This window comes from Anolis carolinensis, unplaced genomic scaffold, assembly GCF_035594765.1.
Source record: "Anolis carolinensis isolate JA03-04 unplaced genomic scaffold, rAnoCar3.1.pri scaffold_7, whole genome shotgun sequence".
Lineage (NCBI taxonomy): Eukaryota > Metazoa > Chordata > Lepidosauria > Squamata > Dactyloidae > Anolis > Anolis carolinensis.
Window position 1 is genome coordinate 21,256,717 of NW_026943818.1, and position 15,473 is coordinate 21,272,189.

Consider the following 15,473-nt stretch of genomic DNA (forward strand, 5'->3'; position numbering starts at 1 on the left):
ATGTATGTGTGTGTGTGTATATATATATATACTCCGAGCCCTGGGGGAGTGTTTTTAAGATTATTTATTTATTTAAAAAATATTTTAAAGATGTTTTTAAATTGTTAGATTTTAGCCTTTCTTGTAAGCCGTCTCGAGCCCTAGGGGAGTGGCGGCATATAAGTTTAAATAATATATATATATATATATATATATATATATATATATATATATATAATGGAGAACGATATGTGGTTGTGTAGAATTATGATTATATATATCATATAATAATAATAATGGAGGAAGGTGTGTGATTATGTATTTTATGTATGTATGAGTGTGTATGTGTGTGTGTATATATATAGATGATGGAGAATGGTATGTGGCTGTGTGGAAGTATTATTAATATTATTCTACTACAATTGTAACCGAAGTGTGTGAATAAGCTGTACAGTCCTGCTTTGACTTCCTCTGGGGGCGGAGCCAGCGGAGGGGGAGGAGTCAGTGGAGTAAACGGAGGGGCGGGGTCAGCGGAGGGGGCGGGGCTTTCCGAGGCCTGCCTTTCCCGGCTTCGGCCCGGCCTCTTTCCTCCTCCGCCGGTTCCCAGGCCCGGGAAGAAGAAGAAGAGGAGGAGAAGCCGAAGCCACCGCCGCCTCCGCCCGGTGAGGAACCCGCCATGGAGGGGGAGAAGGGGAGGGAGGGAGGAAGGGGCAGCCCAGCCCGCCGCCATCCTCCCCACCACCCTCCTGCTCCCTTGGGTGGCATCATTGGGGCCTGTTTCCTGGGTTGAGTGCCGTCACGTGTGGACGCCGCGACACGCGTCTCAGCGGGAGCAATGGCTTGTTAGGGATTGTGGGAGTTGGAAGTCCAAAGCACCTGGAGGGCCGAAGTTTGCCCACGCTTGGGTTAAGCCTTTTCCTATTCCCTGGTGTGTGTGAAAGTCTGAATATTTCATCGTTTTGTGTGTGTATTTATTTTTGCAATAGGAGAAAAAGGAGTCTCTGTGCATGTAGGGAAAGGCTCAAGGTGTGTAGTTTGTGCACAAAAAATAAAATAAGAGGATGGGTGGGGTGTCCTTGTGATTGCAATAGGCCTGGTTCGGCCTCCTTTAGACCTGTAAACTGAGCATATTGTGTGCCTTTATGTGTATATACAGTAGAGTCTCACTTATCCAACATTCACTTATCCAACGTTCTGGATTATCCAACGCATTTTTGTAGTCAATGTTTTCAATATATCGTGATATTTTGGTACTAAATTCATAAATAAAGTAATTACTACTTAGCATTACTGCATATTGAACTACAAAAATGCGTTGGATAATCCAGAACGTTGGATAAGTGAATGTTGGATAAGTGAGACTCTACTGTCAATGTTTTCAATATATCGTGATATTTTGGTACTAAATTCGTAAATACAGTAATTACTACATAGCATTAATGTGTAATGAAGTACTTTTTCTGTCAAATTTGTTGTCTAACATGATGTTTTGGTGCTTAATTTGTAAAATCATAACCTATTTTGATGTTTAATAGGCTTTTTCTTAATCTCTCCTTCTTATCCAACATATTCGTTTATCCAACATTCTGCCGGCCCGTTTATGTTGGATAGGTGAGACTCTACTGTATTTAAAGATCATAGATTCATAGAGTTGGAGGAGACCTCTTGGCAATCCAGTCCAATTTTTTGCCAATAAGCAGAAAAATCTCATTCAAAGCACTCCTGACAGATGGCCATCCAGCCTCTGTTTAAAAGCAAGAGCCTCGACCAGTCTGGGGCAGAGAGTTCCACTGCTGAACAGTTCTCGCAGTTATTTGTTTATTTATAGTATTTAGTTAGGAATACTAATTCAGTTAGGAAGTTCTTCCTCATGTTCTGGTGGAATCTCCTTTGTGGTAGTTTGATGCCGTTGCTCCATTGCGTCCTAGTCTCCAGGGCAGCAGAAAACAAGCCTGCTCCCTTGTCCCTGTCACTTGCCCTCACATATTTATATATGTCTATCATGTCTCCTCTCATCCTTTTCTTCTGCAGGCTAAACATGCCCAGCTCTTTAAGCCGCTTCTCATAGGGCTTGTTCCAATTTTAACATCCTACAGTTGGGTTAACTGTCATAGTTAAGGTAAAGGTTTCTCTTGACATTAAGTCTAGTCGTGTCCAACTCTGGGTGCTAGTGCTCATTTCCATTTCTAAGCTGAAGGGCTGACGTTGTCCGTAGACACCTCCTAGGTCATGACTGCATGGAGCGCCGTTACCTTCCCGCCAGAGCAGTACCTATTGATCTACTCACATTTGCATGTTTTTGAACTGCTAGGTTGGCAGAACTGTCATAGTCTATTTTATATTGCATGTTTTGATGGTGTTGTAAGCCGCCTTAAATCCATTGGAGAAAGGCAACATAGAAATTTGCCAAATGAATATACACAGGCAGTTCCCACGTTATGAACAAGATTGGTTGCTAATCATAAACACTATCTTAAACACAAACAAACCTTGGGTGTTTTGCGTGTGCACCTCTTGGTGTGAGAAGCTCCCGCCCCCAAACACACACACACAATGGCAATATCCATGATGTGCAGAGGTACGCACACCATGTGTCTGAATGGAAGGCACGTTGTAGGATTAAATGTGTCCCTGTTTAAAAAGATGTGTCGACATACGTGTAAATGTACAAGGGATGTATTCACAAGGCCTTCCTCCTCAAATGCACATGTACATCCAAGTGAGGACAAAGAGCTTAAACATGCATAGAAATGTAAATGACTTGCATACCTCCCATGTAGAGGAATGAATATATCTGTGTGCGTTTCCGGACAAATATGCACCAGTGTGTGTCCTTTACCTGCTGAAAGGCGTGCCTTTGTTTTGCATACACCTTGCTCAAGCTGCTTTTGGTTTGTTCTGATAAGCAGGTCCAGCTATTTGAAGGCATGTTTGTGTCCGTCTGGAGTTGTATATGTAATTGTTTGTGTGCAAACTATGTGTCTTTTGCGTCACTCTGGGTTCAATTTGACTATCTTTCCGAAGAGATAACTTCTACACCTTTGTCTCCAATTCCTCTCTTTTAAAGCAGGCAGGATTGTGTTTTGTGGCTCTGTTTGTGTTTGAAATAGATACTAGCCTTCCCCAACCCAGCAATTTCCAGATGTTTTAGTGGTGTGACCCCCATTCTTTCTAGCCCACATGATGGGAGTTTCAGTCCAACACCAGTGTGTGAGGGCTCATTACAGTAGAGTCTCACTTATCCAAGCCTCGCTTATCCAAGCCTCTGGATAATCCAAGCCATTTTTGTCGTCAATGTTTTCAATATATCGTGATATTTTGGTGCTAAATTCGTAAATACAGTAATTACAACATAACATTACTGCGTATTGAACTACTTTTTCTGTCAGATTTATTGTATAACATGATGTTTTGGTGCTTAATTTGTAAAACCATAACCTAATTTGATGTTTAATAGGCTTTTCCTTAATCCCTCCTTATTATCCAAGATATTCGCTTATCCAAGCTTCTGCTGGCCCGTTTAGCTTGGATAAGTGAGACTCTACTGTATATGAATTGTGCATTAAGCACTTTCTCTTTGGGGATATGATTGGGCGGGCGTCATAAAATGTTGTTGGAACTACATTTAGGAATACGCGGTGGGCCCTTGTTTGTTTGTGGAGGACATTGTCAGGGCTTTTGGGACATGTTTATGATGTTCAATATAACCTTTAATGTCATTGGAAGGAGAGCCATTGGTGTCTCCTGGGTAGTGGGAGTTATAGCTATGTGTGGAAGTAGGAGCTTGTCTCTGTAAGTGGACACCCTAGCCACACACATACATACATATTTTCACTTTTATTATCTGTATAGATAGATAGATAGTGAATTCAAGGTTTACTTTTTGGAATTGTTTTGAAGCGGTGGTGTCAGGATCTGTGGATACAGAGGGTTGACTATAAAGTAGAGTCTCACTTATCCAACATAAACGGGCTGGCAGAACATTGGATAAGCAAACATGTTGGATAATAAGGGAGGATTAAGGAAAAGCCTATTAAACATCAAATTAGGTTAGGATTTTACAAATTAAGCACCAAAACATCATGTTATACAACAAATTTGACAGAAAAAGTAGTTCAATACGCAGTAATGCTATGTAGTAATTACTGTATTTACGAATTTAGCACCAAAATATCACGATGTATTGAAAACTTTGACTACAAAAACATTGACTTCTAAAAGGCAGACTGCATTGGATAATCCAGAATATTGGATAAGCGAATGTTGGATAAGTGAGACTCCACTGTATTTAGAGAAGGGATTGAATTGAAACTTTCACACGTTCATTGACCCACAGGCATGTTAACATATTAGGGTACATAAGTTGTGTGTACAGGCTGTCTCCATGTTACAAACAAGATAGGTTCTGTAGGTTTGTTCTTAAGTTAAATTTGTTTGTAAGTTGGAAATAAATTTAACTTAAGCATTTTGTAAAGAGTTAACTCCCCTGTGGAATTTGTTTTGTTGTCTGTGCCCCTGTTCAGAAGATTTCATCTCATTTTCTGTCCCTGTCATAATAGGATTTTGGAAAATTTGGCATGTTGTGGAAACAAGGATTGGGGATAAAGCTTCAGCGGATACCCCTTTTCCTCATGATAATAACTCTTCCAGGAGTGAATTTCCCTTCCTTCTGAGGGTGAGATTTCTCTCACTTTCTGTTGTCTCTTCCCAGTTCTTAACGAAGAATTGTTTGCATGTTTGTAACTTGGGGACTGCCTGTGTATATGTTCCCTTAATCCTGTCTTTTCTATCGTAAACATCCCATTTGATGCAGGGATGCTGTGTTTGTGTGTAGACAGCCTCCCTTGACCTAACGGTGTGTATTTACATGTGCCACTTACACTGCCAGAACGCTGCTTTCTGTGTGGGAGCGCCATGCCAGGCCTCTCTCAGTGACGTCCTCCCAGTGTTATGGTTGGGTGTGTGCCTGCAATATCGCAGGCGGAACTGTTTGCTGAGGCCCTTGAGATCGGGGACATGTGTCGCTTAGTTTTACTTACATAAGGAAGGAGGTGTGTTTTCTTGGGGCGGCTTGGCATTCATTCTTAGAGTTGCCATTCTTTGGTGCCGTACGGAGTGAGAGCTGATCACAGCAACCCTTTGCTTGCAGATTGGAAAGCAGCTTCACCAATTATATAAATTCTTATTGGGAGTTGTATGTGTTGTAGATGAACCGGCCCTCCTTGAAAGCTGAGCAGCTGGCAGGCAGCTGGCGCCTTTTGTGGGCATAATAGGTGGCAGAAAACACAAGGTGGTCAGGGAGGGGTTGCACGTGGAGGGTGTTTAGCACAAAAGAGAACTAGGTTTCAAAGGTATAATTGGGGGTAATCTGCTTTGCCTGCAGCGGGGGTGTTAGTTTCCCTTCAACACTGGTAGTTGTTACATGCCCTCGGGTCTCCTCATATTTCCACTGCAATGAACTGACTAGAATCTGAAGATTTTCTTTCAGCTCTTCCTCTGTTCTCTTGGTGAAGGAAGAAGGAAGGGCCTTCTTGGTGGCTTCCTCCACAATGTAGAATTTTGTTTCTAATTTAGTCCCTAGAAATTGCTGCCGGTCGAAGCAGATCGATTTGGCATAACACTGAGCTTCCTGAGTAACCTGTGATTTATATCCCCGCCTTGTAACGCTGCTTTCAAGGTTGCTGATGCCAAAAATATCTGAAATCTATTCGCAGTTGCTTAGTACTTCTCCGGACTCATGTGAACAATAACGTTAGGAACCTTAATATGGAGTAAATCGACTCCAATTTCCTAATTCAATGCTTGTATAAGTTCCTATTTTGGGAGACGAGAAAACTTATGTCTTCTTTTCCTTCCTCTGCTAGACAGTTCTTTGTATAATCATGACAGAAGCTAATGAGCATTGGAAACTATTAATTGTTTCCGAGAACAAAGCCTCACTCGCACAACGTTCCTAGGACACCCTGTGCCCCGTCTGGAACAAATTCCCATCAGTTTCCAGAAATGTGGAGGGTTTTTTTGTGAAGAGATCCTAGCTGAAGAAATTGTGCGTGGGTCACTCTGCAAAACAGTTTGATTAGACAGATTGGCCACACTCAGTTACATCTGGAATAGACTACTGCAACACGCTCTACTTGGGGTTGCCTTTGAAGACTGTTTGGAAGCTCCAAGTGGTTGTGGAAACAAGCATTCAAGGAGTAGCGTATCGAGAGTGCAGTATACAACCACAAAGTAATACAAATGAATCAGTTAGGACACTGACTACGAGACTAGAGGCTATGATTTTTAATCAGTTATTTAAATTGATTTATATGGTTTTAATTAGAATTTTTTTTATTAATGTGTTGTATATTTATTTGCTTTTATGTTATGTGGCATTGATTTCCCAAACTGGAAGCTGCTCTGAGTCCCCATCAGGGTGAGATAGAGCAGGATAGAAATTTAGTAAATAAAATAAATGAGAGAAATCGACCTCTAGAGAAGGAAATTCACCCCTGAAAGTTATCATAGAGAAAAGGTGTTTCTATTGAGGCTTTATCTCTAATCCTTGTTTCCACAACAAGCCAAATTTTTAAAAATCCAGTGATCACAGAGCCAGAAAGTGAGGTGAAGAGGAGCACAGACAATAAGACAAACACCGTAGGATTTCTCTATGCAATACAAAGCTAAAATATATTTGGGCTGGAGTTGTACTTAAAAATGTTCTGACTGGCATACAAATTCAACTTAAGAACAAACCTACAAAACCTATTTTGTTTGTAACTTGGGAACTGCCTGTAATTTGTTTCTGCTGCTATATTTGCACCTTGGGCCATGACCTCTCCTTAGCCGTGACTTTTAGCACACATTAGTGTGCAAGTTTCTTTTTCACACCTGTTTGGGCTGGGCTACCTTTATTTTGCTCCTGATGAGTCATAATATACACGGTCTGTTGGCTCTTCACCCTGTGGGGCACAGAATGTGGCTCCTTCCTTGCCTTTGCCATTTCTCATTTCAAGTGGAATGCCCTTGCTTTGCCAGAACAGGTATAACATACTAGGTGTTGCCATAAGGGCCAGGACTCCATAATAAGCAGGGTGGAGCCCCAATGTACAAATAGCTTGCAAATCTATCCCAGAATTTCTCTCCAGCTCAGAAATCTCAAAGTTCCGGAATGTGTGGTTAGCTTCCCCTTGGCTTGCCCTTAGTGCCTTTGTTTTATTATTACTAGCTTGGGTACATGGCATTGCCCAGGTTATTTGTAAAAGTCAGTTTTTAAATTGTACAAAATGCATAAGGTTGTGGCTTAACTACAACTCACATCAGGCCAGGTTAACCCCGAGAAACTCCATCAGTACTTAAAGCGTGTTATGTTGGGCAAGTTTGCTCTGAATGCAACATGGGTGGGGTTCAGTGTGCTCTCTGGCTGTAGGGTAAACTACAACTCCCACTACAGTGAGTCAATCCCCCCAAACCCCTATAGTAGGTTGAGTTAGTCATGTGGGTTCCCTGGTTGTGGGTGAACTAAAACTCCCAGAAAGGAAGGTCAGTTCCCCTCAAACCCCTCCAGTAATCAAATTTCAGCATCTCGGGTATGTATGCCAAGTTTGGTCCAGATCCATCGATGTTTGGGTTCACATTGCTCTCTGGATATGGGTATAGATGCAGGTGAAACATTAGGAGAGAATGCTTTGGGAACATGGCCATACAGCCTGGAAAACTCACAGCAACCAGGAAAAAAAATAGCGTTTTAGCCTCCTGCAGCATGGAGTTCCAAAGTCTGGGAGCAGCCACTGAGAAGGCCTCACATTTTCTTTTCAAATAAACCTGGTGGGAATGAGAAAAGGGTCTCTTTCAAGATTTTAAATATGTTCCTATAGGTTCCTTTAGTTATCCTGGACTAGTTCAGCCTTTTGAAACAAACCAACCCTTAGCCAACATTCCTTGCCTCTTCGTAAGTCTGAAATCCAGTCCTGGATTAATTGGTGGGGCCCCTTGTGGGAATAGCTTGTGGCTTTTGTTGGCAGGGGTGGGAGAGCCAGGCACAAGTTTTTCAACCCAATTATGCTTTGTTTACAGACCCTTATCTCGCCCTAGGCTCAGTGCAGAGAGATAGACTGTCCATGGTGCCAAAATATCGGCAGGCGGGTTGCTCTGTGTTCTTTAACTGGGTCCTGATGTCCAGAGAGGGAGGCCTTGAAGGGCTAAAATGTTGCGGAGCAAAGATCAAAATAAGGGAGTCAGGAAAGAGGAGGAACTAGTAATCCCACAGTAAACATTAATGTGCTTCTCTTGGGCTGGATCAAAGGTCTCTGGGTCCAGTCTCTGGATACCCATGATCTCCTGGGCAGTTGTTCAATGTGATCTCAATATTGGCTAGATTTTATATGTTTGACATGCAAGGGGGGAGCCATTGTTGAAGGCAAGTTGTCCTAGCTTGCAACATCAAATCTTTTTTGTACCTGGCAGAGACTTATCCAATTAAGGCTGCCTAACACCTTCGGCACGCTGTCTTAAGGCGGTTTACGAACTATCAGCTCCTGAGCTCCACCTCCCACATCCCATCCAACCCTTTCTTTTGCCTTCTTTTTGGGCTTTTAAATCCACCCTGAGACTGAGTTCTGGGGAATCTCAAAATCTCATTATTTCACTTAATGATGGTTTTTGTGCTTTAAGTGAAACTTTGCGTCCTGGTCCTGTGGATACGGGATTTGTCCTGTGGTGTCATAGTTTTTCCACTTTGGCCTTTAAGGGCCCCTTGTGTTTCAATCCCTGACGTGGGACAGTTTGTCTGCTCAGTGCCTCCTAATGAGCGCATTTCCCTTCCTACTTCTCCAAAAATGCAAGCTTTTGAAAAGAGCCTCTGTTCTCCCCATCGTGAGATGTGATTTCTGTTCCCCACTGTCTCAAAATGTAGTGGAACCAAAGTAGATTACACAGAAGACCCCTTTTGCTAAATGTCCTGCGAGGAGCCCCCAGAAACTTTGCTTCAGTGAAGGAGCCCTTGAGCTGAAAATAAAGAGGGAAAGAGAGAAAGGGCTGGCCTAAGAGTGGCAGGGCTTCCCCTGCTCCTGAGAGAAGCCTCTGTTTCTTAAACAAAGGCCTTTGTTGACAGCATGGATGGCTTTGGCTTTCTGACCTTCCTTGAAACAAACGCACAAACTCAGCACTTCAAGTAAGGAGAGTACTAATCTCTATGGCAGGTAAGGGCCAGGAGGAGCTATGAACATTTGTACCATCTTCAGTTTGTAGTGGAACTGCTGCTACGGAGTTGTACCTCTGCAGACAGACAGCCCACCACATATCTCTTTGTCTGGAAGGAAAAAAAATACCAGGAGCACACGTATCCGCTTACCTGGTTGCCTCTGGCAAGTTGAAATTCCCTCCAGGCAGCTTGACTCTGTGCCAAAATAGCTTCCTCCGCAATATGTCACTGATGGCTGATATAGTTGTGTGTGGGCAGGAGGGCCATACAAATGTGTGTGCATAACAGAGAAATGCCAAGTTGTGGGCTTGTTTGCAGCGCTGTAACGCATACGTTCTAGGTTGCAGATTAGTTGCTGTTGGTCTTGAAAGAGAATAGCAAAAAACAGCTGCTCATAAAAGAATAGATTGGCCCAGAGAATTTTCTAACCAGCAAAAAATAAATTATGCAAGTGCAGAAGGCTGGCAGAGAAGGGGCAGAGTGTTCTTCTCTTCCAGTATTTCCATACTGTGTATGGAAGGGGACGCTTTTCCCTCTGTTGCCGTCCACTTGGTTTCCATGCTGGATTTCGAAGTGGGATGGAGTGTTCAACCCTCTTTGGCCAGCCCACTTCATCACCTACAAAAAATTCCTTCTCACACTTGGCTATCAGTCTGCTGGTGTCTCCCTGAACTGGTTAGAGTACATATTTCAGAGACTAAATGTATCCCAGATGATACTGGGAACACAGGGAGTTGCCTTAAACAAGTTCAGCCTGTCTCTTCTAGAGCAACATCTCCTCCAACTGTCCCGATTTGGCAAGGATAGTCCTGATTAATCCTCTGTCATCCCACTTTTTCAATTGCTTTTAAAATGTCCCGGTTTTTCTCTCCCCCCTCCACATTCCCTCTTTGTCCCCAGCTTGCTTTAGTTCTTGCACTTTGAATTCAAGATGCAGTAGATTTCAGAAATCTAACTTCCTGACTGTTTTTGTGTTTTTACCTCAGGGATACTGGCAGGATCTAGCATTTGACTCACTGGGGGATCACTGCACACCACCGCTGAACCTGGGAGCTTCCCAGGATTGTCTTCTGCCATGTTCCACTTGATGAAGAAAGACAGAGATGGGTCCCGTAAGGAGAAGAAGGAGAAGAAGGAGAAAAAGGAGCGGATGTCAGCTGCCGAGCTGAAGAGCCTAGAGGAGATGAGTCTGCGTCGGGGCTTTTTCCACCTCAACCGCTCCTCCAAGAGGGATTCAAAGGGCCGGCTGGAGATCTCCAACCCCATCCCCATCAAGGTGGCCAGTGGCTCAGACCTCCATCTGACAGACATTGACTCGGACAGCAACCGTGGGAGCGTGATCCTGGACTCTGGGCATCTCAGCACGGCCAGCTCCAGTGATGATCTCAAGGACCTCAGGGTGGAGGATGGCAACTTCAAAGGCTCTGTGCTCCAGCGGGCAGCCAAGTTTGGCTCGCTGGCAAAGCAGAACTCCCAGATGATTGTCAAGAGGTTCTCCTTCTCACAGAAGAGCCGGGATGAGAGCGCCTCAGAGACCTCTACCCCATCAGAGCACTCAGCCGCTCCCTCCCCGCAAGTGGAAACCCGGACACTGGAGGTCCAGCTCGCCAGGCAGGGTGGGCCGCCTTTGCCCTCCGCCTCTCGAACCAGACTGCCTGAGGTCGTCGGCAAGAGGTTTCCAGCTGATCTGAGACTCCCTCCAGTGGTGCCTCCACAGCCGCCAGTCCCTAGGCAGCTGGAGCTCCAGCGTCGCAACACGGGTGACTTTGGCTTCTCACTGCGCCGCACCACCATGCTGGATCGGGCCGCTGATGGGCAGGTGTACAGGCGGGTGGTGCATTTTGCCGAACCTGGGGCTGGGACCAAGGATCTGGCTCTGGGCTTGGTGCCGGGCGATCGTCTGGTGGAGATCAACAGCCGCAATGTGGAGAGCAAGTCACGAGATGAGATAGTGGAGATGATCCGGCAGTCAGGGGAGACGGTACGCTTGAAGGTGCAGCCCATCTTGGAGCTGAGCGAACTGAGCCACTGCTGGCTGCGGAGCGGGGAGGGCCTGCACCACCAAGCAGCCTTTGAGGTTAGTAGACCCTTGACTTGGGATCCAGAGAGCCTTATGATGCCGTTCTTGTCTGTATCATAACCAACAGGTCTAAAATTATCCAATATTCTCTCTTCTTCCATGGCTTACTATGATGTCTAACCACAGCTACTGAATTTAAGATTTTGGGTTTCATGGGCTTTTGACCTTGTGTGAGTTTTGTGTAACTTCTGCTTCCAGGAAAATGGGTGAAAAATTCCAACCATCTCCTCACTCTGCTTCCAGGAAAATTGTTTTAGGAAGACAGTGGAATTGTCCCTGGATGCAGTTCTGTTCAGAACAACCATTTAACATGAGACTAATGCATTTTAATTCAAATCATACTTTGGGTAAAGCTTGGGTCCAGATTGTAGTGGGATGTTTTCCAGCAAACTGGTTGGGCTTTTCATTGGTGGATATTTGGGGGATGTGCATGTGTGAAAATGTGGAATTTTCACCTTGCAGCACATGTTTAATCTCCTGTATTTAGCATGGTTCTTTCTCTTTCGGCCATCTCTTTTTCATACAGGTGTTCTGACCTCTTTTTGATTAGTGTTGCTCAGAATTTTCCACTTGAGCTGATCTTTTCTTTTCCTAGTCATTCTCTTTTGCTTGTTGTCAAAGCCTTCTTTAATTGCCGCCTTTCAAAAAGTGGAGCAGAAAATAAAGCCCTAGATATTTTGTTCCTTTTGTGACACAAATAAACCACAAAAGACCATCATAAAAACAAATGAGGAATGTTCAAGAAAATAGCAACAAAATAAATGAGGATTATATTTATAGTCAACTAGGTTGGGTACCAGGAGTTGCCCAGATTATGTAAAAAAGTCAAAATTTTAATTATATAAAATGCATAAGGTTGTGGATTAACTACAGCTGACATCATGCCAGATTATAATACCGAGAAACTCCATCAGTACTTAAAGTTTGTTATATTGGGCAAGTTTGCTCTGGGTGCATCATTGGTGGGGTTCAGTGTGCTCGCTGGCTGTAGGGTAAACTACAACTCCCGATATGGTGAATCAATCCCCTCAAATCCCTCCAGTAGGTTGATTTAGTCATGGGGGTTTGGTGTGCCAAATTTAGTCCAAAGTAGCTATTTGTGGACGTGGGAGCTTTTTTGTGTAAGTCAGTGGTTCCCAACCTTTGGGCTTCCAGGTGTTTTGGATTTCATCTCCTACATTCACAAATACACTTATCCTTATTAGAGTCTCACTTATCCAAGATAAACGGGCCGGCAGAACATTGGATAAGCGAAAATCTTGGATAATAAGGAGGGATTAAGAAAAAAGCCTATTAAACATAAAATTACATTATGATTTTACAAATTAAGCACCAAAACATAATGTTTTACAAGAAATTGACAGAAAAAGGAGTTCAATACACAGTAATGTTATGTAGTAATTACTGTATTTACGAATTTAGCACCAAAACATTGCAACATTTACTACAAAAACAATGACTACTAAAAGGCAGGCTGCCTTGGATATTACAGAACCTTGGATAAGCGAAGCTTGGATAAGTGAGACTCTACTGTAGCTACTTTGGGATTTCTGGGAGTTGAAGTCCAAAACACCTGGAAGCCCAAAGGTTGGAAACCACTGGTGTAAATGGACACCCCAACCACACAGATACATACATATTTTCACTTTTATTATGTGTACAGAATATATGGACAACAAATGAATAAAGATACATAAAGAACTTAAAAATATAGCAAATTGCTACCAGTTACGAAAACATACCTGGAACACTTACAAAAGTAGCAAGCAAATAAAAATACAAAAATAAAAATGCAATCTGAAGCTAATGTAACAAAGAAAATAAGTATAGAACAAATGAAGTTTATAACAATATATCTTCTGAGAACAAACTCAAGCAGAAGAGAAGAGTTACTATAACGGTACTTGGTTCAGTCACTGGCAGACATGGAACAGAGTGTTCACCTAATCTTGTGATGGTCTTTTGTGGTTTACAATCCTTCCTGCGAACCTGCGCTTGCTCCACGGGAGCCTTGACTCACAGAGGGATGGCGGGGCAAGCAAAAAAGGCGTTAAGAAGAGTACCTGTCGGGAGGCATCAGTAGCAACCTAATAGGGAGGTGACCCATATTCTCCCGGCTGAAAGCAGCACCCTCTCTTAGCCTCATCCGTGCTTGCTTGAGTGTGTCTGTTTGTACCAGCGGGATCATTTTAAATCTCTTCAAAATCCCCAGAGTTTCCTGGGGGAAAACTTAAGTCTGCCCTGTGGCCTTGGAGAAAGCCCGCCTGAGCGTTCCTCCTTGGCAGAGGAATTAACATTCACTATTTTCCAAGTGGAAAGGAAGCGTATGGTGTTTAAAGCTCTTGAGTGGAGTGTGTAAAAAAATGGATGCCAGGGAGGCTGCCAAGCGGAGTCCTGGCTCAGGTGCCGAGAGGAAGCACGGTAGAAGCAGGAGGCATGAGCTGGAACTGGCAAGACCCAGGAGTGCTTTTTAAGCGGAGAGGAAGCCTCCCTTGAAACCACTAAGCACACAGGCCAAGTGGGCCTCAGTAGAGAACATGACGGGTAGAAGGCTTTGAGGCCCTCAAGTGGGACTGGACAATATTATTATCCTACCTACACACTCCTGTATGCCTTGCTGTGATTTCCATGTGATTTCTGGCATATAATTTTGAATGGTTTGGTGGGGTGAGAATTCTTGCTTTCTCTCCATCAGGAAGTCTTCAATCTTGCTTGACTTCTGTGACGTCTCGCTAGGGGAATACATGAGGGAACCTCTCCCACAAGATTTGAATTTACAAGCTGGTGATCCTTCTTGCTTCCCAAAGCTGTGAGCATGGCTGGTGTAGTTCTTAGGGGAGTTGCAAGAGATGAGGTTGAATAATTTTGAGCTTTGAGCACTCAATTGTGTGAATTCAATGCAGAATTTACAGTGCTGTGACAAGCATTTCAGAGAGATGGTTGGCCTTCCTTCTCACGACTTTAGACTGTTTCTGGTGGGCCTTTTGCTCTCTTGAAGTTCCATTAAACTGAGAATTTTGGATGGTATTGAAGCTAAAATTTGATTTCAAACTGGGGGTGCTCTCTAAGGTCTTCTGGGTGGACTACTGCAACATGCTGCCCTCCATCAACTGCATGCTCTAAAGAACTGCTAGTCCCATGCCTGTTTTTCTAGGCCTCCTACTCCCCCTCCTTCCTTCTCCTTAGAGCCTTCCTACAACCTGTCATCTGTTCCATGCTTCAGAGCTTCCATCACCAGAAAAATATATTCTTGACAGTATCAGGCAAGAAAATTTCTTCAGCCAGCCCAGAAAGAGCCAGGAGCTCCCAGCTGGGGCCATAAGCTAATAGGCAAACTGGCAAAATAAAAAAGTGATTTGATATGTGTTGTTGAAGGCTTTCTTGGCCGGAATCACTGGGTTGCTGTTAGTTTTCTGGGCTGTATGGCCATGTTCCAGAAGCATTCTCTCCAATATACCTCACAATCTCTAGGATGCCTGCCATAGATGTAGGCAAAACGTCAGGAGAGAATGCCTTTGGAACATGGCTATACAACCTGGAAAAGTGACAGCAACCCAGTGATTCCGGCCATAAAAGTCTTTAACAACACAGTGTTTTGATGTTTTGTCTTTTCAAAGTGACTGTGTTCAAAGTGATGTTGTTCCAACATAAGGAAAATATTAGAAGGATTAAGGGCTCTCAATGCCCGTTTGAGGCCGGCTGATTTATTTTAGCTTGAGCTTTCGTGGCCTCTGTTCATTTTTCTCAGAGGTCCTGATAACGTACAGTATAAATGTCACAGGTATTTGAGGTGTGGCATAGTTGTGGGAATGCTTCCAGGTGTGTTTTGCTGTTGGACAATTACCAAGAGCTGAAGCTGAGTTTCTTGTCCTCAGGAGTCCAGACCTTGTTATCAGAAACCCAGGGAGAGCCCCGAGGGAAGTTCAACCTGTCCTGTATGCTTCTATGTTGTCTCCCTGTCTGCAGCCTCCACAAAATTTCATGCAGATCTTGTGCTTTTTGTTTTTCAAATGGGGCTGGGAGGCAGCTGTGTTGGTGGCTTCCATGCCCCAGCTCTTTTTCTAGAATAAGGCAGCTGATGATGAGTAGCATCCACCTTCATAGAGCGGGTGATGAGGTCAGCTGCTCGTGGAACAATGTCCAGTGCACATGAGTCCAACAGTGCCCCCCCCCCAAGTCCCTTGGTAACAAAGCTGTTCTGAAGAGGATGCAGGCTCTGATGGTGTGTGG

The 15,473-nt window shown here is 43.8% G+C and overlaps 1 protein-coding gene across 11 annotated transcripts in view; it reads left to right on the forward strand.

Moving 5' to 3' along the window:
• The first annotated feature begins 492 nt into the window (after positions 1–492).
• The window catches only part of myo18a (myosin XVIIIA), a 155,649-nt gene continuing 140,668 nt past the window's right edge, over positions 493–15,473 (forward strand). For 7 of the 11 annotated variants that reach the window (XM_062959264.1, XM_062959266.1, XM_062959268.1 and 4 more), the window contains exons 1-2: positions 493–641; positions 10,150–11,240. In XM_062959264.1, the coding sequence (XP_062815334.1) occupies positions 10,239–11,240 (1,002 nt within the window). In that variant the 5' untranslated portion in view covers positions 493–641; positions 10,150–10,238. The remainder of the gene's footprint in view (positions 642–10,149; positions 11,241–15,473) is intronic. The other 4 variants (XM_062959271.1, XM_062959272.1, XM_062959273.1 and 1 more) reach the window with 1 other exon arrangement.